This window comes from Lissotriton helveticus, chromosome 3_1 (genome assembly GCF_964261635.1).
Source record: "Lissotriton helveticus chromosome 3_1, aLisHel1.1, whole genome shotgun sequence".
Lineage (NCBI taxonomy): Eukaryota > Metazoa > Chordata > Amphibia > Caudata > Salamandridae > Lissotriton > Lissotriton helveticus.
In genome coordinates, this window is record NC_136061.1 from 1,900,537,407 (window position 1) to 1,900,560,893 (window position 23,487).

Below are 23,487 nucleotides of genomic sequence, written 5' to 3' on the forward strand. Positions count from 1 at the left end.
GGCTTGAACTGTGCTTGCCTCCTGCCTCAAGTCTCAAGGATACAAGACTTCACCACTAGCTCTACTAAATTCCCTTGCTGTGGAATTCTGCCTACAAAGAGGTGCTTACTGTTGTTTGGGCCCTCTGAGAAGACTGCAAGTCACTGGGAGTTGGAAGCGCGACGCAACAAGGAGAAGCGCGTCGCCGCCGCATCAGTTGCTGTCGCATCGCCGAAACAGTGTGCCGACGCTGCAGCAGTTCGCGATTGTATCCTCAACAAAGCCTGTCGCATCACCGGAGAAGCGTGTCGCCAGTACAGAGGTTACCGTCGCATCACCTGAGAAGCATGTTGCAGGGCCTGTCGTGGCTCAGAAGTTACCGATTTGGCCGCACGGTCATCGGGTGTACACACATCACATCCATTTTGTCGCATCGCACCGGATCGTCGCATTGCATCGAGGCGCCATCTTGTCGCATCGCACCAGATCACAGTAAGAAACTGACGCAACACCTCGTCTGCTGTAAGGAATCAACGCATCACCTCCCCTGCGCTGCAGTAAGGAACCGACACATCCCCTCCCCCAAAGCAAGGAACTGACGCATCACCTTCCCTGTGACCCTTTTGTTTGTATTGCGTGACACATACAAAGTACTTTGAGAATAAAGTGTCGCATTTACCATCTACATCGAACTAAACTATTTCTACCATTTTAAAGTCTATTTTTGATAACAGTATTGTGGATTTTTGTCGTTTGGTCTTGTGTTAAGTCTAGTAAAGATTACGTATTTTTCCAAACTGGTGTGGTGTCCATTTGTAGTGTTTTCACTGTATTACTGTATGTGGTCACAAATGCTTTACACACTGCCTCTGAGATAAGCCTGTCTGCATGTGCCAAGCTACCAAGGGGGTGAGCAGGGGTTATTTTAGAAGTCTACCCCCTTACCCTGACTAAAAGCAAGGGTGCCTATTTGGTCAAAGGTACCTGCCTCTGACAACCAGAGACCCCCCAGTTCTAACAAAAACTCTAACATTAGAAAGAAAAAAGAAAAAAAGGGGAAGCAACAACTGTATCTGGGAGACTGGAAAGCAGTAGGGCATCAAGGGAGAGGAGTGGTTGGGCACTTGTGTAGGCCTTTTCTCTACTCTACGTAGGGCCTTGCTTTCTGCTAGGCCAACGTAAGACCACTGTCCACTATGCCGAGAGAGCAGGAGCGAGGAGTGATTTCCCTTTACAGGTAATAGCTCCTTCAGCCAAAAGCTGGCCGAGGTCTAGGAAACGTGTCACAACTCTAGTCGCTGGAAAATTGAAAATGCACAGCTTCCAATGCAGGATGTAGGGGTATACCAGTACAAGTGAAAGACCTGGTCCCAGTAAGACAAGAGAGCTGGGCAAGTCCCATGCATGTGATAGGAGTCGGTGTCTGCAGTGGCAGCAAGAGGCAGTAGCTCCAGGAAAAATCTGATTAATACTGGCAGGGGAGAGGTATGCCTGGTGCAAGATAAAGAACTAGGTCAGTTTAAACTTGAAATTTCAAGGAATTGTACGTGGATAGTGCAGTGTTCAGACCCATTATGTTTCATGTAAAACGCTTCTAAACTTGGGTTCCAAGATATCATGAGGGTGTTGATGGGGTGTAGGAGGCGAGTTGTTCTGTAATTTATCTAACCAGATGATGCAGTGTTGGCTATTACCTATAGTATACAGTGTTTAGGTCACTAGATATATGGTTGGCTACTTGTCTACAACTGCCCAGCTTGTGCGCAGGCTATGGGATATAACCCCATATGTTAAAAACTGCCCTTCATGTAGAGTATATTGGTCTTGCAAAGATTGAAAGAACTAAAAGAGACCGTCCAGGAATAAGGCCCCCAGTATGTCCAACCCTGCTGGGGTATGAGGTACTTCTGATCAAGGCTAACTTGCTGGTTTGAAAGGCCAAGGAGAGGAAACATTTAAGAGCATAGCGGGGATGAACGTTCTTTCTGTGACAAGCCGAAGCCTAGCCAGGTCCTGTAGTGCCACCCAAAACAATCTGAATGACACAGGTGGGCCCGGAACAGCTAGGTTCAGTATTTTGGAGATCCACAACAGCTTATCTATCGCCCCAGTCTCTTATAGAGGCACCCATGAAAGGGATCTGGCCAACCATCGCTGCGGTTAAACAATACACCTGGACATTGGGGCCCCCAGACATTCCTGGTCCACTGGAAGTATCAGCGTGGCTAATGCCACTCTCCAGCAGCCCCCAACCCATATCAGATCTCCGAGAAAAGCATCAGAGTCCCTGAGGTAACTTCAGGTTAATTAATTTTGGAAGTTGCCAAAATAGTACAGGAGCCTTGAGAGCATCACCATCTTGGAGATGGCAATAAGCTCTGACACTGAGTGTGAGAGTGATCCCCAGAATGTTATCTGTCTCATGAGGTAGGAGACACATCTCCAAATTCCCCTCACGCAAATTCTCATCATCATGCTATATATTTATCTCCAGGTATCCAACAGCGAGTGTCCTCCCATTTAAGTATTTCATCTCCTAGTGAGGCTATTAGAGGGAGAGTGCTGTGGCGCAAGGGAAATAGCAGAAACGTGCCTCTACTAACCTGAAGTGCTGGGGCCCGTCTGAATCTGTCTAATATCTGGGCTCTCACATCTAGGCCCAGCCAAGTCTTTCTGATAGAGGTGCGGTGCAGCCGTCAGGGCAGCTGACTTCGAATCACAGGGTTCACGGTTTGATCACCGGCTTCGGCTGCAGCTCAGCTCAGCACCATGTGACTCTGGGCAATAGCTCACTTAATTTCCACGGCGGCCCCCAGTGCCCTGAGACCAATAAGGGTGATTAGTTTGCGCTTTACAAATACGGATTTACATAGAGGAGGGCATTGTCCGCTTAAAGGGATATCATGTGGATGCTACCTGGGAGGAGAATGCTCAGTTCATGTCCCACTAGTCGCATTTGGATGGCTAGTGGCTCCTTGGCAAAAGCGAAAAGGAGGGGCGAGAGCAGGGAGCCTTCTCTGGTGCCTCTATTAACTACAAACAGTTTAGACATGCAGCCTTCCAGTCTGATTCTGGCAGAGCAGATGGACTAAGCGTATAAAAGGATGTCTGAAACCAATTTTATGGAGCACCACAAAAAGGTAGCTCCAATTAAGCATTTCAAATGCTTTGTCAAGGCCCAGAATTAAAGCTCCAAAATCAGGCCATAACTTTGGAACATTAGTAAAATGAAGATACAAATGTATGCTACTTGTCATAGCTATACATGCGCCCACTAGATTTATCACAAAACAAATGGTTTTGTATTCAGGGCCAAGAGAAGTTTCTGATGTAAGGAATAGCATGTCGACCAAAACAGTCAAGGTTTTCAACATTTTAGACTATCATCTAGTAAAATATGAAAGATAAAATCAGCAGATATGCGTTTTCCCTATGTATCCTGAAAATAAATTAGTGACATCTACAGAGTCACCAGTCAGTAACATTGGGGAAAATCCGGCCAACACTGTGATCAAAAAACAATCCAATCAATTTAGGTTTATTTCCAGTTACAGCAAACAGCACACTGACATTAATAAGATCATTAATGGTAACTGGTCTTTAGTTTTAAATGACCCGGTCATTGGTCCAACACTTCCGCGCACTGCATCCCTAACATTTAGCAAAGCACCATCTATGAAAGATAGTCGAGTGAACACCTGTCCGGAAGTAATAGAAAAAACTTCCTGGCTACAGACAAATGGAAGGTTTTACAAATGTACGACATGTAAATCATGTATCCACGGCATCAACACCAAAACATACAAAGATGCTTTCAGTCACAAAGATCAAATTAGCAAGTTGCTAACATGTAAGACCGAATTCGCTGTTTATATTTTGATTTGCCCATGCGGATTAAAATATGTGGGCAGCAGCAAATTGCCGGCACACAAGCGCATTTTGCAACATCTGCGAGCCATAGCAAACCACGATAACACCTACCCGGTAGCTAGGCATTTCAAAGAGAAACACAACAGCGACAATTCAGGTCTTAAATATTTTGTGATAGATGCAGTATCAGCAAGCAGCAGATGGGGAGATAGGGAGTCAAAGCTGCGAAAATTGGAGACCTGTTACATCTTACAGCTAGATTTCAAAAGCCCTGCAGGCCTCAATATCACGGAGGACCTCCATACATGTCTTGCATGAATTTTGATGCTATGGACCCTGACTCCATTTATCCATTCAAGGTAACAACAGTGATTTTAGATCTACACAGCTACGTTGTTCCTATATTGTAAATTCATTCATGCAATAGCTAGTCTTTATTTTTGGTACAACAGTATGTGTGGGGATTCCACAGATATCTACCGGTTATGCTTATAGGATGTATTTACAACTTCACACATATGTTTATTAGTGTGATAAGCATAGAGAGAGTTATACTCATCCTTTGGTAGTCGAACGGATGTTGGTCTAGGTTTAGTTTTTAAATTGTTGCTATCTATCACTTTGCACTTTAATTCACACTATTTTGCACAAGACATAGACTGGAATGAGGTAAACGTAAAATTTGGACCATTGCTCATGCTTCAGCCTATTCAACACAGCTAACCAGTCCATATGTAGTAGTGTAAGCAGTACATGATACAGATTTTTTTTGGTAACAAGGATTTATCTCAAAATCTAAGAACCAACAATGGTAATGCGAAGAGGGATTTAACCCAGAATTGCAACTTTAATATTGTTGAGACAATATCATTAGCATTCACACCTCTATCTATGCCAAGCCACTTTTTGATCCACACTCAGGGTGGGGAAACTGTTGGCACATCTTCCGAGAGGTCCAACCACCAATTGATAGGCATTTTCGGTTGAAAATACTAAGGATGATTTATGACATGCCAATTTGGCATGTACAGGCGGGATGATGCACCCATCGCGTTGGTCCATTCATTTCTCTGATACCTAATATATCTTTTTTTAACGCATTTTATACAAACAAGTGAGGTAATTTAAAGATGATGAATTTTATACAATAATTATTTATATATAAATATTTATAAATGTTTTTATTCAAATGTATATGTGTAGCACATTGAATTAACGCCAGTAATTTGATCCCTGTGAGCTGCAAAGTAATAATTGTTGGTTTACTCCTGGTTGGGGGATGTTTTTGTAAATTGCACAAAACATCGGATAATGTCAGCATGTATATATTTTTCCATGTCTATGGTCACATGATGCACTTGTTTAATTGGGCAGGGTAACTTTAAAAACTGCAACGCAAGAGCTACACATTGTCATGTGAACAAGCCTCGGAGGAGGCGAAACGTTATGGCGGCGGGTTGTAAGCAATAAATAAATAATCTGCACTAATTCAGTGGTCCGTGTCTACGTTGCGGTGGGGAGAAGATTACCTGCGCCGACTTTGTAGATTCATTGGCTACTACCATGCTGCACTAATGTGTTTTCCCACGCAAGTTTGTTCTCATTTACAATCCATCCAGGCCATTCTGTACATGAGATATTCATTTCCTATCAGCTGATAAATTGTTCTTTCCTCTGTATAGCTACTCTGCTATGTGCTACATCCTAATGATGTATTTGTATTATGCTGGACTCTATATCACATCATCATAAGACACTGATTTTGTTGCTTTGCATGTACTTATCTGTGACCTATGTCTATCAGATTTGCTGTTATTGCTATTGTTATTATCCCTTTTCCAGCCCGCATTACTGCTGTTGGCGACTCTCCTGGCCTCACCTACCTGATCCAGTTCGAGGGGACTGCAACGCTGCCTTTGCCTCACCGCTGCTGCTGCAAACCATCCAGGGAAGACGCAGGCACTGGGGACTACAACTCCCAGCGTCCGCCCCTGCGGCACACACCACCGTCGTCAAGGAGAAGCACCAGGAGGCACTTTAAAGCCACTTGAGGGCTCCCGCAGCGCGGGTCCCTTTTCCAGCCCACATTGCTGCTGTTGGTCTGACTCTCCTGGCCTCACCTACCTGATCCAGTCCAAGGGGACTGCAACGCTGCCTTTGCCTCACCGCTGCTGCCGCAAACCATCCAGGGGAGACGCGGGCACTGGGGACTACAACTCCCTGCGCCCCCCCCCCGCGGCGCACACCACCGTCGTCAAGGAGAAGCGCCAGAAGGCGCTTTAAAGCCGCTTGAGGGCTCCCGCAGCGTGGGACGCGCGCAGGCGAAGCCTGGGCCAAGGGCGGGCCCGCCCGCGCCAGCCCGAGGCAGAGCAGGGCAACCCCCCTTGAGCTTCTGTGCCCCAAGATTCCAGCAGTTGCGGCAAAAGATGCCAAAGGTACTTTCTTTCTCCACCTATTGAAAACACTGGACCTACATCACTGCTCACCATTCCTGCAATCTGTTCTCCTTAACTGGGGGGCGGCAAAAGCCTAAAACTTTTTAATTTAACAGTGTGGTTAACCTTTGTATATTATTAACTGCTGTATTGTTTTATATTTGTTTCCATTCAGATTACTCGATACATAATTTTCTTTGTCCCACATTGTTAATTGTGCTCTAATCAATGTAACTTAGGCCCACTAGAATAGGGAAAAGAAAAGTCGCAGATAGTGGGGAAGGGGCCTCATAAAGTAAGGTAAAAAAGCCAAAAAAACGCCCAAACTGCAGAGCAAAACCCATGCAGCTATGGATCGCATTGCCAATATTGTAAGCGAATGCGAGGAGATTCTACTTGATTCAACTGGCACGTGCAGTTCCACCACTGTGGCCAGTGTTGCACCACCCATAATAACACAAAGTAACAAACAAATTGCCCCAGGTATTCCTGACATGTTCGAAAAGTACCCTCTAAAGGGCCAACATCCTGCTAATTCCGACCCTAGTCAACTCAAAGAGAGTACTAACTCCTCTCTGCCAAGCCCAAGTCCCACGAAAACCTGGGTAAACGATTCCGCCATCGCTTGTACAAACCATTTTCTGCCCCTACAGCAAATTTCTCAGGAAGAAAACATTCAGTTAACCACTATGGGGACCGAAGATGAAAGCAATAGACGCAATGACATAGCGAATAGGGCCCAATGTACATGCCCAGTTCAGTTCAGAAACCAGATAAATGACTTAAAAGAGCAGACTAGGCACCTCATGGAGGAAGTTAAGGAACTTAAAGGAATGATAGACAGCCTTAACTTAGCGCTGAAAGCAAGCTCTAGCAAAGAGTGCCTGGCTACACAAGCCTTGCCTTCTATCCAAGCTTGCAGAGGGCCAATCTCTAACAAAAGTAACTTAAGCTGCCCAATTGCTAAGAATATAGTCAATGTCCAAATGGAAAGAGTTCCCAAAAAACCATCCAGCGTTACAAACACCATGTGGAAATCTGCTGTTACTAATGAAGTCATAAGTAGAACCAATACCCTCCTTAATACATTCAATAGTAGGGATCTCCAATCCCCGTATGTTCCTTTTATTCAGCCTAGAGTAAGTTCACTTACAAGAGCAAGTCCTTCTGAAAATCCTCGTCCCCGCCCACTTAAGTCTCAATTTTTTTTAACTAATGTTCCCAGGATTTTGCCTAGCTTGACCAGAGAGGACGAACAGTCCTTGATTAACAAAAGTACCCAGTGGATGAAGCATGTTCGTAAGTGAAGATCAATAATCAGGGAGGATATATCTTCTGCTGTAAGATACCGCACGAGGGATATCGGCTCCGATTGTGTGTGCCTTACACTTACATCACCACAGCTGGTGGAAAACTTGCTGGCATTTGAGTTAAGAACATCACATCTTATTCAAACAAATATTAGGATGAAATTGAACCCTCCTGATTCCGCTAGCTACCTACCCAATAATGTTCATGAACCAAAGCAAATCGGGGATTCGTCCCTCCAAAATATTGATTAACCACCAATTGGTCTGTGTTCACAAGGAGGACCCATGGTGGCCTGCTTAACAGGAGGGGATGAAAATGTTTGTACAATCTGTCCATCTGGTATTGGCCTAGAAGGGACAGTTGGGGTAGATGATATGCTTAGGACCCCTGTTCAATTTCTGAGCGTAGATCAAACTCAAATGGGTAACTCTAGCTTATTAGCAAAGCACACCCCGTTTCCAGCGATTCCTATATTGGGTACAGCAATGGTGGTTACCCCAGGTAATACTATGGTGTACCATGATTCATCTTTATTGAGATTGGTCTCGTGGAATATAGCAGGGTTGTCCAATAAAATTAACTCATCTGGTTAGATTGATTTTAACGAATCATTTGACATTATAGTGTTTCAGGAAACCTGGGCATTGGCCCCGATTTTTCATCATGGCTATTTGAACTTTCACAAATCCGCAGTAGGTGGGCATAAAGGAAGACCTTCAGGAGGCTTAACAATGTCGGTGAGGCAGAGCTCCTCTCCTAAAATAATAGAAGTGGAGACCGATAATTTAGATATTCTGCCGTAGTTTATCGGTCATAAAAACCCGCCAAAGATACTCATGAATAATGTCTATGCTAGGGGTCTGGCAGGTGGCAGGTCCTCAAAGACGATTACTGATCTTAACAATTTCTTAGTCAGTAAGGGAGAAGGACACAACATAATAATTACTGGAGATTTTAAAACCACATTTGAGCCATTGGACTATGATGACGGTTATTTTAGTGCAGACGAGGATGCCCAATGAGGTATTCCTCAATTGGAAATCCCACCAATTAAAAAAATGGACTGATGCTGCCTTGCAGCTAAAAGCCTTTAGCCTTGAAAGGGGTGTGAGAGCAGTAAATGGTCGCACGCCATCAGATCGCTCAGGCTCACATACTTATAATAATGGCCTGAGGAGTAGTCAAATCGATTACATCCGTATCAACATAGAGTACTGGTCATCAGTAGTGGATATGAAGGTCTGTACAAGGATCGAAAGCGATCATGATCCACTACTGTTAACAATAAAAGGCCTAACTCATGCAGCACTCACGCCTCCAGCTGAGGAAATTGTGACCGCCGATGATATAACTAGTAATGATATGAGGAGGGTCAAATGATCTCATGTAATTGAAAATGAAAGCTCTCTCATAAACATGAATGTTGAGGTGTCAAATACATTAGCTCTCCTCGAAAAACTTAAAAGCGAGAATGAAATCATTGGTAACATTACACACATTCATGAGATTATGTTTGAAAACATTAGGTATTTTTTTTACTAAACCTAATAAAACCCCTAAGAGACCGCTTTTAAAGCATGACCATTGGTATGTTAAGGCATGTAAGGCAGCATATAAGCAACTGTCATGAGCCAAAAATCCAATGATGCTGTATAAAATCACACAAAAATTGGCAAAAAAGGCATGGGATGAACAAAGGTGGCAGGAACTTTTGCAAGCAAGTAAAATGAACAACTCGCAATTATTTTGGCAGCTTGTTAAATGGGGCAGAGGGGGCCAAGGAAGTGCCCCGTCAAATCACATTGCCCCAGATCAATGGGTATCTTTTTTTGAGCAACAATTCGCTGTTGCTGAGAACACTCCTCCATTCATAGTCCCAAGTGTAGTGACTCCGGTAAAATTCTCTTTAAGGGAAGTTGAAACCGCTGTGACCTCAGCACCTAAAGGTAGGGCATCCGTTCCTGACTGTCCCAGTGGATTTGTTTGTGTTCGATAAAGGGAATTGGTTTAAGTACATTTTGTTTCTTGCAAATGCGATTGCCAGTTAGCGCTTGGACGCCTCCGGGCAACAATTCGCGCTTTATAAATTCGCAAGTTTACAAGTTTACAAGCATCTATCCCGGATTCCTGGCAGGGGCAAAAATCCTCCCTATTTATAAAAAGGGGGACCGTTCCAGCCCCAACAATTACAGGCCTATCAGCCTGATTGATTCTATTCAAAAGATCATGGCCAGATTGATTCTGAATAGAATCCAGATATGGATAACAGAGTACAACATACTATCCCCATTTCAAGCAGGTTTAGGGCCTCGGTAAGCACGATAGATCAAGTCTTTTATTTTGTACTAATCTATTGGCGTGTTGTATTGCTAGCGGGTGAAACTATTTATGCCACTTTCGTAGATCTCAAAGCAGCCTTCGATTCACTCCCGAGAAATAACCTCTGGGCCTTATTGACAGATCTAGGGATCCCCCAAACTCTTGCAGCTGGTGGTTAAATTGCATGAATCAAACAACACGCAGGTTTGATTGGGTACCCAAGGAAACACTACCCCTAAATTTCCAATCTTAAAAGGGGTATGCCAAGGATGCGTGCTGGCTCCAACCCTGTTTTCACTTTTTATAAACAGTGTGATTAGTTATTTCACTGATTACCCAACTGATGCTCCCTCTGTTGCAAGAAACAAAGTACGAATACTCATGTTCACAGACGATACTTTAATCTTGTCCAAAACGCAAACTGGGCTGCAGAAAGCCCTGTTGCGTTTTGAGACATTCTGCAACAAACATGAGTTATTGGTAAATGTGGAAAAGACAAAATTTATGGTGTTACATAACCATAAAGCCATCAAGTCAAGGGTGGTTATGAACAAAGAGTCTTTTGAGCAAACTGATCTGTTTACCTATCTAGGAGTAAATATTAATCATAAGTTAGATTGGACGCCCCAAATAGAAACAATGATGCTCAAACACGCACAGATTGCAGGGGTGATTTTGAAAGAACATAGGCTCTCCCAGACAACGCCTGTTGGCCCTGCACTTAAGATCTATCAAGTTAAGGTTATGGCATCCATTCTGTATGGGGCAGAGCTCTGGGGGTTTGACAATGTGTCCTCACTAGCCCAGGCCCAGAAAAGTTTTTTATGAGGTTTAGTTGGTCTCCCCCAGAGTACTCCTCTTACTCCTCTATATTTTGACATGGGGTTCCACTCACTGACAGAGGTTGCTACGTTCAAACCATTGGCCTAGTGGAGAAGGATTTGGTCCACTCCGGAGCTAGCCCATTATGCCTCAGCTCTTTTGGACATCAGAGGACTTGACACTTCGCCTAAGATCAGTTGGCTACAACAGGTCAAAAGTTCCCTGGTGGACATGGGCATGAGGCATCCCTCGGAAGATCCAGTTCACAATACCTTTCCCTCTAAAAAAGCATTTAAAGATGTATACTAGTCTATGATCAGATCTGTTATTTTGAGCCAATCCAGGTCTCCTTCACGGACCAGTTCTTTCCTGGACCACAAGTCGGAACCATTATATGAAGAATTTTAGGATTCTATAACGAGGCCAATTGATAGAAAACTTTATTTTCAGTTCCAGATAGGAACACTGCCAACTAAAGTTTTCACCAAGACCTGGCAACCTTCCCAGGATAGTAAATGACAATTTTGTCAGAGTAAGGACGAAACAATTCCCCACATACTTTTTGCTTGTCCAGCCTACTGTTCGCCAAGGAGAAAATGGCTTAAGCCATTGCGTCAGAATCTTGGTACTAGGTCGAGCGACACCGCGCTAAGATTGTCTTTCATACGTGTACCGCTTGTTCAATATTGTACATGTAATCATGAAAGCCATCGCATATCCACCTAAACAAATAATAAGTTATTATCTTTCACTAAAGTATATTTTGGACGGATTGTGATAGTCTTAATTAGAACGCTCTATAAGTCGCTTCTTTCATTTCAACATGGCTTTTTTCATCCTAGGCTTGAACTTTGGGTCTCACAGATTATTTGTATCTCCTTCCTTCTCCTTCTCAGTTTTCTGAGGGGTCTCGTTCTCGTTTCTCTCTGGGGTGGGTTTCTCTTTATAGGATTCATGAATTCTCAGACGCAGCGCCTTGATATCTTTGGGTTAGAGCACTCTATAAGTTTATTTTTTAATTATTTTTATTTTTCAAGGAATTTCAGTATTTTGCAATAAAACATGCCCACTGTCCCAAGATCTTCCTAAGATATTTCAGAAACAGGAGGACTAGAATATAAGTCCCAGGAAGGGTCATGGTGCCCCAGAAATGTTAAACATACTCCAAGGGTCAGTCGAAAGTTTGTCGGACAAGATCCTTACAAGGTCATTAATAGCTCAAAAGTTCTCGCACTAAAGTCACTAAGAAATGAAAATCAGAAAAATGCATCTGCTATGATTTGGATCCAACCCTTTCATGGTCCGACAAGCAATGCTACAGTTAATGAAGAATGTAAATCAGTAATGTATAACTCACCATAAAAAAAGGTAATCACCATGAATGTCGCGATAAGAGACCTGAAGACTCCCAAAAAAGTGGACACTGGATTGTCTCCCAATTCAAATGAGAAGGGAGCACCCAAAAGCACTCGCGTAAAAGAGCAATTAAATGCAATTCAAAATAAAATTTGAAAACCTTCTTGCTCACAGGTGCATTTTTTCCTCACTCCGGCTGAAAACCACACTATTTTCATACACATTCCTTCATCTGCTTAGGTGATCTAATTAACTGCTTCTCCTTATCCTATAGGCATTATGCCACACCAAGTATCGATCCACTTCCCTCTACCCTCTTTTTCATGCCTTGCTTTTTTTTTAACTCTCACAGTGATCTTATTTGGCTGCCCGGGACATGTATGCGCTTTACAAAACTTCTTCAATGAATACTGCAGGGATGTGGAATTCCTATAGCCCAATGCCCAAGACATATTGTTTGGTGTCAAGAGCAACAAGTTTTCATGTGTATTTTGTCCTTGGGACAAGTAGGCCCAACCCCCTGTAACACAAACCCTTTGGCTGTCAGTTTGCAGTACCACATTATGGATCAGGGAAGGGCATTGTCTGCAGTTTAGGTAATATTTTTGTCCCTATGTTAATACTGTTCAAACTTGTACTTACGGTTTATTAATTGCAAGCCTCTATTATTAGGGTGCGCGCTCTCTAAATAAATGTTGTAAGCTCTGACTGTACTACGGACGGTGGTTCCAGTATTAAATTGTGTGCAAGTTTTCAAAGTTTAACAATATGAGGCTATGTATAATGCTCTCAGAATGCTCCCAGATTTGATGCAAATATTTGAAGAAGCTTGAAAGCAAGATTGATGATTCTTTGCTTTCAAAATAAAATGTTCATAAAAAACGAAAGCAGATTTTTTTTATTTTTGTATAAACTACTGTAAAATTTCAGGTACCATTTATTTGCAGCATCATTTAGTAACATGTTTCTATGCATGCTAGTATTGCCCAAAAATATTCATAATGGAAAATCAGTGTAACCAGTTTTAATAAGATTATGAGAAACACAAATAAACAAGCGTTGGCAAAGTCAGTAGGTCCGAAACTGGTAGTCAGCTTTTTAGCTTTATCAATGTGTGACTTGTTTTGGCATGTTTTTTGTAAAACCTAATTTGTGTGGGAGCTGCCGGGCCCTCACCATTATAACAAACATTGGTAAAAGCAGAAATTGCTTTGGGTTTCAAAAGGCACACGCTGCCACAGTAGTTACTGGCACTGAACAAAACTACTTTTTGTGCCGATATGCTCCTAGTGAAAGAGCAGAATGCTGTCACTCACAGTGAAGTCAGCCGATACAGAGGGAGAGAGACAGAATTTTAATAAACACAAAAAGTCACAGTCAACGCCAGACCAAATTTGAGGCCCAATTATTAAAGAAAGTCTCAAAAGGGGATTGGAAGTAATCAAACACTAATATGTTATGTGCCCTGGCATTATCAGAGAGGGTATATCAGAGCTCTATATAATCAGATTGCTGTTATAATTTGTCGCTGCACTACATGGCACCAAATGGGCAAGTGGATTTTGTTACAGGACAAGTAGATTTATGAAGCAATCTGCACCATGGACAAGTACATATTTTATTAAATTCCACACCCCTGAATACTACTCTCAATATCGATCCTTTGGGCTGTCCTATCTGTTTAGCATGTGCCAATATCAGATTAAGAGTGGAGCAAGATTAATCATTAACAAGAAGTGGCAGAATCACTGTGTACGAGCCAGAGTGCACTGTACAACCATTTTTGAGGAAAGCTGCTGTCTAGGTCTTCCCATGTATTTAACGATTTGAGAGAAAAAATGTGCCTCAACAGTAGTTCACAAACGCTCAAGCACAAGTCAAACAAAATTAAACAAAACATGCTCCTCACTTGAGTCCCAAAAAACATGCTCCTCACTTGTGTCACAAAAACACTAAATAAAAGGTGTTCTATATTAAAGGAAGTTTTTCCATTTAGTAATTTGACTAAGTTCACACTCTTCTTAAAGAAAAGACATACTCACCAGTATCACGTAATTAGATAACCCATATATTTGCAGAGAATATGTGGAACGCTGCCCACTATACAATCACAGAACAGTAATTTCAAGACAAGGATTTGAAAGTATTCTAAGCATCATAATGAAAACTGCAAAAAGCAGGCACAGATTGTAGCGCATGCAGGATAGGGCACAAATATGTTAGTTGTGGGAATGTAAAGCAATTTTCATGCATGCATGAAATGAGTTTAGCATATTCACTACAAAAATAGCTGCTGCTATATAAAAAAAGATCTGTGAAATTATTTTCAATTGGCAAAAAAGATACTGTTATTTGTTTCAAATACAGTACAAACAAACTGCATTGTTTGTGGCATTGACAGAGGCACCAATTCTTAAAAAGCACACAGACCTTATGCAAAGAAGACTACTTTTACTTTTTTTTGGATAAAGGATTTTGAAAGAGTTTAAAGCCATCCTTGCCAGACAAACCAGGATTTTTGAAAAGCATGATAAGCCATGGGGGCATATCAGAAAGTTCGTAAATTGGCACACAGCCCTACCACAAAATGTGTTTGCAAAACAAGGTGCATCTGGGAATACAGAAGGGCAGAATTTGCAAATACACATTACTTAAGTAGAAATTTGAGCCGTCACTCGCCTATAAACAAATGGGTGAGGCAAGAACGTATTCAGCCAATGGCTGTTTAAAACATATCAGGGAACAGAAAAACATTACTGAATTATTGTAGCTTTTGATCATTGATACTAAATGAGTAACTGAATCAATGATCACCCATTTGCAATTTAAGCTAACATTTAGTCAACATATCTGGAGGACAATTGCCGTTCACATACAACTCTTGCAAATTAGACCTCTGGCGACTTTTAAGGCATTATCGATGTCCGTAGAATATCAAATAGATACAGAACGATCAAAAAATGTCATGCGAAACAGTAGGATCCTAAACAGTTAAAGACATTGACCTAAGAGGCAAAAGGAGGAAGACACATTCTCCCAAGTGCTAACACCACAAAGAAATAGCCAATGCATACAGGACAACCCTGGTCGGGTGCCTATAATGATGTGATCAAAAGGCAATAATAACAAACCATGGAAACTCAGGGGGAAAATTCTAGTGTTAACATTAGGATACAGCCTTCATCTGCAAAAATTCAACAACTCTGTAGCAAAACGAGACACTAACGGCTAGCAACACAAAACTCTGACTCCAGACAGCCCCTTCCCTACCAAGGTATCCTCTCTAAAAAGCAGCTCACAATAGGATAGAGGAATTTCAGGACTTCAACTGAAGTTCTACAGTAAAGGGAAGAGGGACCCTGAAGAAGTCCCTGAATCATCTGAAGAACTAGGTGATCTGAAAGAAATAGCCAAAACAAAACGACTTGGGGCTTCAATACAAAGACATACAAAGAATGGTGCTGAGGGCCATGTATTTAGTTCCAGAACCGAGATAAAAGACTAAGAGCAGAGGCAGCACTTCGAGAAACTATTATTATCTGAGTGAAGCCCACCCTTGCACAAATTAGTAGTCCTACAAATCTACATAGAAAAGCGGTGAATCCATAACGAGTGTGTGCAAGGGCAAGAGACTTACAAAAGAAAGATGGATGTGCAACAGACACTATATCAAATACAAGTCAGATGACATTGATGCAACAGAAATATACCCAATCACTTGTTATAGAGGTGTTATTCTATCACTAAGAAACACTTCACCACCTTAAGTGCACTGAAGACTTTAAAAAAAATATTTTAGTATCCATATAAATGAAGAAGCCTGAAGATACCCAACTGTGTGGTGACTGCCCCCAAATCTGAGCCGCGTGGCATATCCGGAGAAGAATTGTTTTGTGAAATATGTCTGGTGGGCCAGAAACATAGCCTCTCTGGGTCATGTTCAGCAATCTGTCACAGAAATTTCACAGAAAAAGTGGTGGTCAATGCCATAAGTCAATAATAATAAAAATATATTGTAATGATCTTTTGTGCAACTAAAGGAAGTTGTCACTAAAATGTATTCTGTGTTTTTGTTGAATAGAGTCATTTCAGAAAACATTTTCAAGAGATCCAGCTCGCTTTCAAGAGGGGTGTAATTAAAATGTGGTAGTAAAAGCATTTTTGCAATGCTACATTTCCATGCCTTTCCAAAACATGTGTGTAGTGGAAGTGTGGCAGCTTACTACAAACCGATGTACAGCCAAAGGTTTGTGGTGCTGTCTCTATTATTTTTTAACAAACGGACCTTCTACGTGTTACTGGAGAGCACTAATGGAAAGAGTAGGCAATCAGTAAAAGCAACTACCTCCTTCCCATACAAGCAGGCAATCCGTCAGTCACAAAATATCAGAACCATACCTATGTTGATCATTGAGCTATGAAAGGTGCTGCGCCATGATCTTGTAAAAACAGTGTGTTAAATCTATCAAAGAATTGGGATCCGAAATGCACACTGAAAACAATGCAGCTTTTTCCTTTTATCTTTTGGGAAAATAATTTACAAATAATTCACAGTGCATGAAAGTAACAAGTTGTATTAGGCAATTCAAAGGGCTGAATGTTTTCCCCTCATTGTGCACAAGTGTGTTAGAATTAAATATGGAGCCATAACATCAAGGACAGGACTATCAAACTGTACCTGTCTCAACTCCAGGAATACGACTAGTGTTGAACATACGTTCATATTGAGCAGAACACATTGGAATGGTATTTTGAGCCATAAGCTGAAAGGAAAAGTAACGAATCAAAAACCCAAAAGGTATGATAATCACAAAAAAACAACAAAAAGAAGAAACGGTAATTCTTGAGAAAACCGAAACAAAATAATCCCAATAACCTTGAGAAACCAAAGGGAAAAAGTATGTTGAAATATGAAAACAGGCAACATTAAACATAACTTAAAGGGCCAACCACAGAGAACACTCAAAGTCCAATTATCTGCGTAATATTACCAGTTTGGCACACCCAGGGACAATTTTGAGATAATTCTGAACATGCCTAATGTTAAATACAATGCTGAGAATTCCACATTGGGTAGTCTGACTTTGCATGGCTGAAATTAAAATGACAATTGACAAACCCCTTTTTAAGCTACCTCGATCCACATACTTTGATCTGCTGCTAGAACTATTCAGAACTTTGACAGCTACTGGAAAGAAGGGTGTAATATTTTGATGGGCTACTGTACGAGCTCCATATGGTTTTAAGCCCCTCAGATCATCTTAGGCATCTTGCTCTTTTTCGCCCCTTCATGTACATAAAGGTCCATTTGAATGGAGAGGAATGAGAGGAACTGGTTCTTGAGCTGAAACTCACAGGAAATATTATGCAGATGTTTGGCCTTGCCAGTGTTCGTGTCACTGAATTTAGGGCCCCACTTACCTGTTTCTTCTCCTGGAATCCGAGAGGTGTTAAACATCCGTTCACACTGAGACGAGCAAAGCGGAACAGTGGATCCCATCAGCAGAATCTACTCCACATGAAGAATTGTCCAAAACCATGTGCAGCAATTGGGTGTTTAGAGACATAATTAAGACATTCAAGGGGAAAAACATGACAAACATGCAGATTAAGTAAACAAAGATCAATCTGGGGATACTGGCTAATGTATTTTTTATACTCGTTCCATCCTTTTCAGATTAAGCAGTCAGGTGTTCAAGACAACAGTGGAGCCACAGTGTGCTTTGTGAATCTTAGATATCAAGACCTCCTTCCACCTATGGAGTTATTTAATAATACAACTTCATACACAGCTCTTCATTATGCAGCTACTGTGGGGTGTTCGCTTTGTTAAACAGAAAACGTCAAAATGGCTGCTTCAGTGCTTTGCTAAAATGATTATATGTAGGGAACAGCTGTTAGTATATTTCCAGTGTAAATAAATCCTTCTAAAATGCACATACAATTCTGCTTTTAAAAACATAAATATCTGATCCATTTACTTGCATTACTCTAATTACGTGTGGCGCAAAAGGCATGTCATTTCCGTTACACTTCAGTGCCATTTTAGATCATGAAAAGTGTCTCAGGTTCAGCAGTAATGCACTTCTCAATGCCAATTTGATTTTTACATGTTTGTAATATGCCAAACACATGCCGTTTCTGAACCAGAGTACACCCCAAACAAGCTCCTTTAATATTTACTTTTAAATGGGACTATTTAGTACCCACAAGACAAACTTGAAGGTAATAGGAGTCTGAGCCTGACTATAGCAGTCACCATGATTGCAAAGGAGATGGAGGAAGAACCAAAATCAGGGCAACTAAAAGGGCTTTCAAATTAAAATGAATTTAACAATATGGAAGAGTGCTCCTAATCAAGTTCTAAATCACTCGTTTTTAAGACACTCCACGCAGGGTGTATTGTGTTTTCTTACACCAGATGAGTCCTAATAAACCTGGCGTACAAGGAGAACACTGATGTCACCAGACCTTGGGTCTACCTTTGGTTGTAGAGATGCATATATCAGATATCTGTACGTCACCAAGTGATATTATAGGATTCAAACAAACAGCTTTTCCATTATAACTGATGATGTCCATATTCTATGTGGTCACTTGTGAACGATCTCAAAAGGCAGCTAATCACAAAAAATTGTCTTAAATCTCACTACACAAAACCCAAGTTCAGACCTAATGTGTTAGGACAAATGGAAGGGCCTCGGCCTATTTTCAGTGGACCTCATTAATTATATCTCATCATTTTGATTTCCATGTAATATTTCCCAACATGTAAAATCATTAACATACAATAAGGTGGGAACATATAAACAACATGGGAGTTTGTCCTTTACATTTTTTTAACAGCCTATTAGGAAAACCCCTTTTTCTAATTGCAGTTATACTTTTTCTTTCTTTTTAGCCCCAGTTAATCTTTTCACCTAGTTACGGGATTTACTGACACTCTGGACAGATTTTTCCAAGACTATCTTACAGAGTTCTCATCCGTCATATCATCAGATTAAAATAAAATAGGCTATTCTTAACGTCTAGGATAATTAATAGTGGCCTGCGGGATATAATGCGTCAAGTAAAAGAGCATAATTAATCTGTGTTTTATTGGAATTTTTTATCGATGTATACCAGAACCCAATCAGGAAGAATCCAGCATTTAACCTCATAAAGGCTCGCTGATACATTTAGATCGGAAAAATAGCAAAATTAAACCCAAAAACGGTACCCTAAAATTTAATTTTAACATAAAAAAAACACCCAACTAACATTGACACATTGTTGATTCCAAGATCATTCCAATGTCGCTTGATGGGACAGTTTAATCCAACCAAAATACCTACCGGTTTAATTTCCTCCCGATCAAGTTTTTTTCTGTAGAGGAGGATAGCATGAATAGCGTTGCCAGCTCTGGCTGCTTGAATTGTAGTTGGAATGACATACAGAAAGTCCTAAAAGCAAAATGAAGAACAAGAATGTGAACAATCTGTAATACCCAAGTAAATATCTTACCTAGATACTGTCAAATTGGAGACCGGCACCTATGTATACAAATCACAAACCTCTGGAATGACATATTAGTGCTATTCCGACTTTAAGACTTCCTGAAAACTGGCATAGCTTTGAAATGCAGGTCTTCAATGCCGTGCAAATGCTAGAAGTGGTGATTAACGCATACCCATGCTCTCTCCATAGAGTTGGAACCCGAAAAAACCCCAGAATAAAGAACGGTTAATTGAAAATACCGTTCCAGAAAGAACTTAAGAACAGGAGGTGAGTGAGATTCTCCTTGTACTGGTGGGTTGTAATAAGAAAGGGTACAACCCGGGTTACTAATAGGAATTATTTAAACCCTACAGAATAAATAAAACTCCAAGCCATTGAGAAAACCAAATAGAAGACTACACCGGTGTAAACGCCTGATGATCCCAACAAAGGTGTGTAAGGTATTAGGATAATTTGGTCAATAGCTAAAATAATAAGAATGGAGTGTGAATTTCATGCAGTAAATTCCTCCCCCACAGGGCAGAATTGAACAGAACTGCCAGGAATGAAAAATATTGCAAGCAAATTTAAGTGCCTGGCCTAAAACAAAAGGTATGAGTTTGTAAGGAGTCTAGCAACCCTTAACACCTGATAGCTAGGTAAATGATCCAGCTAATAATAAATTTCTTTCTTGTTGATAGAGCGAGACTTTAATAAGCCGCCAAAGAAGAAGTTTCACTTCATATAGATGTCCTAACCATAAAGGGATATTGTTATGAGGTACACAATCCTATTGATTATGTGATGCTTATGGTGAGGGAAATGAATGTATGCACGGTTATTTGAGCCTAACTGTCCAAAATCAGAGGGATCCCCAAGGGGTTGGGTTCCTTTGGTTATTTAATTACTGTCAGTGCATAGTGGGACCACAAAATGAAAAGTGTACAAATATAGATAAGAAAGAGTAATAGAAAAAATTAAGTTGATTATCATAATGTGAATGTACTCTTATACTGGTATTTTCTGCTTACAGATATATGTGTACGTCAGAATTGTCCTGAGGAAGGTGGGGCTTATCGCCAAAACCACCGAAACGCGTCGACTACCCCGTAGGGGATGTATTAATTGTGTATATTTTATAATTGTTTCATATTGCAACCACTGTGTTTGGAAAGTATACTGATATGTGTATCCCAGTATCTGACCATAAATCCTGAAATCTAGGTCACCACTGAATAGATGGAAACTGTTTTTAACTATATGTGAAGAACTTATGTTTTACAATGTACTGAATATTTTTAAACAAAATTTTTAAAAAAAATAAAAATTCTGCAATTTTTGTACACACAATTTATTGTTTTTGTGGTTCTACTAAAGCACAGGTTTGGAAAAAGTGGCTGAGTGACAAGTTAATGAGATTAATGAATGATCTGGTTCCCCAGTTGAATCAAAAACCCAGGGAACACTTAATTCCTTTTTTTCTGTATTACTAATTTAGTCCTTAATAGAGTTAGTCCACCACGTATATAGACGTATGTCTGAAAGAGATGGAAAGTCACTAGGAAGTGGGTCCGTAAACTTTGAAGCAAGCATATTGCATTTATCAGAACGCAATGGGTTTAACTGTGCTGGGATGAGAGGCAGTGTGCTCCCTCCTCCCTTGTGTTTAAAAGGACCCCTGGACAAACAAGCTGACAAGCTCACCTGGGATGCAACTGTGCGCCGGTACAGTGGTTCTGTGACCTGTGAAGACTTGGGCAGCATTTCAGAAATCCCAGATGACTTTTCTCTGCTCTCTACTACTTTTACTCTCTACTGATGAAAGGCTTAACCCAGAAACAAGTGTCTAGAGATAACAGCACTACCTTCACCAACTTTGGTGAAAAACTAAAGCAACTTTGAAGTAAGCGTACTGCATTTACCAGAATGCAATGGAGTGAACTGTGTTGGGATGAGAGGCAGTGTGCTCCCTCCCCCCTTGTTTTTAAAAGGTGCCCTTGAGCCTACGAACTGATGAGCTCAACCGGGATGCACTTGTGTGTCTGTGGAGTGGTACTATGACCAGTGAAGACTTGGGCAGCATTTCAGCAATCCCAGATGACTTTTCTCTACTCTCTACTACTTCTGCTCCCTCACCCACTGGGGCGGAAAAGAAACTTGGCATACGTAATTGAAATACAATTATAAAATATCCCTAAGTGTGGTTCATTTTCTAAAGCTATTATCACAGGGGCTTCCAGAAACACTTGGTTCATACACTTTCATGCAACTTTGACTGCCATTCACTTTTGAGTTTGGTTTGATTATCAATGTTTACAGTTGAGGAAAATATTGTGGGTTGTAGTACCTATGGGCTACGACATCAACCATTCTCATACTTTAGTGAGCAGCTTCAGATTTTACAACTAACCCTTGCTTGCCTTTGAAGGATCATGGGATGGCAAATCTGCCAACTGTTCCTGCTTTTGAAAGCAATTTACCTATGAAACATCCAAGCTTTTTGCTTTTTTTTCTGCTCCCTTTTCAGTACTGTGAATAAGGCACGTGTTTGTGCAACAGAGAATATGGAAGAAATAGGCCAGAAAATAGCAAATCATAGAAATACAGCAGAGATTATATTTTTGAGACAGTCAGTTAAAACTAGGAGATAAATATTTGGTCTGTTTCTAATTTTCAATAATGTTAACCAGCTATAATAAAGCACCTCACTCCAACACCAAGCGTAAGATGTATTTTTAAAAATAAATATCTTTATTGCATTTCTTATCAATCAAACAAATAAATAAAATCAACACATAAGTGGCCATCTGTAATAGAAAAAGAAAATGAAAAGAAACATAACTGTTAACTAACAGTAGACTGGCATTTGCAATTTTAGTTCAGAGTGCATTTTGCCAAACTAATGGTAGTTTATTTACATAAAAAGTCACTTAACTAAGACCAAAGCGGTCTTAATTGTGTGTTCAATAGGTCAGCTTTAGCTAATTTATCTTCAATCCTAGGAGTTCGGTAAACTGCATTCCACCACAGTGGGTGGAATGGGGCTCAAGTTCTTTCCAGCAGCAGGTAATTTGTTGGCTTGAAATTGCTGTTAGTAGATTAAAGAACCTCACTTTGATCTAGTCCAGGAGCTTGCTGGGAAATAAGGAGATAAGAATAAATTCTTTAAGTGGTAATTTCTGGTTTGGCAGTATGAACGTTATGTTTCTAGATATTTTGCTCCTCACGACAGCCAACTTAGGGCAGAGGATCATGTGTCTATTTTAGCGTTCACTTCCTCGCAGCGCCAGGCGTGATGATTGTTTACAAGTCCAGTTTTGAAGAGTTTGTTAGTGCGAGGTGGCATAGTGCTCTGTGCAGGACTTAGAAGATAGTCTGTGTAACAGATGAAGATTTTGTGTGCAGGTTCTGGGAGCAGAATGTCAAGTGAAGTAGCCCATGGTTCTTACAGAATACAGAAGCCAAGCCGATAGAAGCGATTATGATGCTTTTGTTGGTAGATGAGGCTGAAGGTAGAGGATGGAATACTGGGAGGTATTTGCAAGCAGATTCTTCTTTGAACCTTGTCAAGGATATAACTTCAAAGACACGCTGCATGATCCTCTGAGTTTTTTGGTTATTTGTTCGCTAGGTTATAACGTAGCTGGAGGGTTTGGAAAGGAACTAAGTACTCTTGTGTATATGATTGTCTGAGAAAATATATAACGTGTTCCATCCCAGATCTCGTAAACGGTCGAGGACTGTTAGTTCATAATTCAAGTCAATGTTGAACCTTTAGGAATTGTTTTCCCATTCAGTGATGGTAAGCCTGCAGTGTTTCTTAAATTCGATACCTTTTTTCTTAGTCGACAAAGGAGCATCAAAGGATGATTTGTTCTTCTCTTGATAGTTGAGGGGAATATATGAAGGCAAATTGATA

The 23,487-nt window shown here is 40.9% G+C and overlaps 1 protein-coding gene across 5 annotated transcripts in view; it reads right to left on the bottom strand.

Moving 5' to 3' along the window:
• Positions 1 to 23,487, bottom strand: part of CPT1A (carnitine palmitoyltransferase 1A) — a 429,645-nt gene that overhangs the window by 194,312 nt on the left and 211,846 nt on the right. For 2 of the 5 annotated variants that reach the window (XM_078682885.1, XM_078682886.1), the window contains exons 8-9: positions 19,427 to 19,534; positions 16,771 to 16,855 (exon numbers count right to left, since the gene is read on the bottom strand). In XM_078682885.1, coding sequence (XP_078539011.1) covers positions 16,771 to 16,855; positions 19,427 to 19,534 — 193 coding nt within the window. Of the gene's footprint in view, positions 1 to 13,195; positions 14,863 to 14,906; positions 17,602 to 19,426; positions 19,535 to 23,487 lie in introns of those variants that run through there. The other 3 variants (XM_078682883.1, XM_078682884.1, XR_013608860.1) reach the window with 2 other exon arrangements.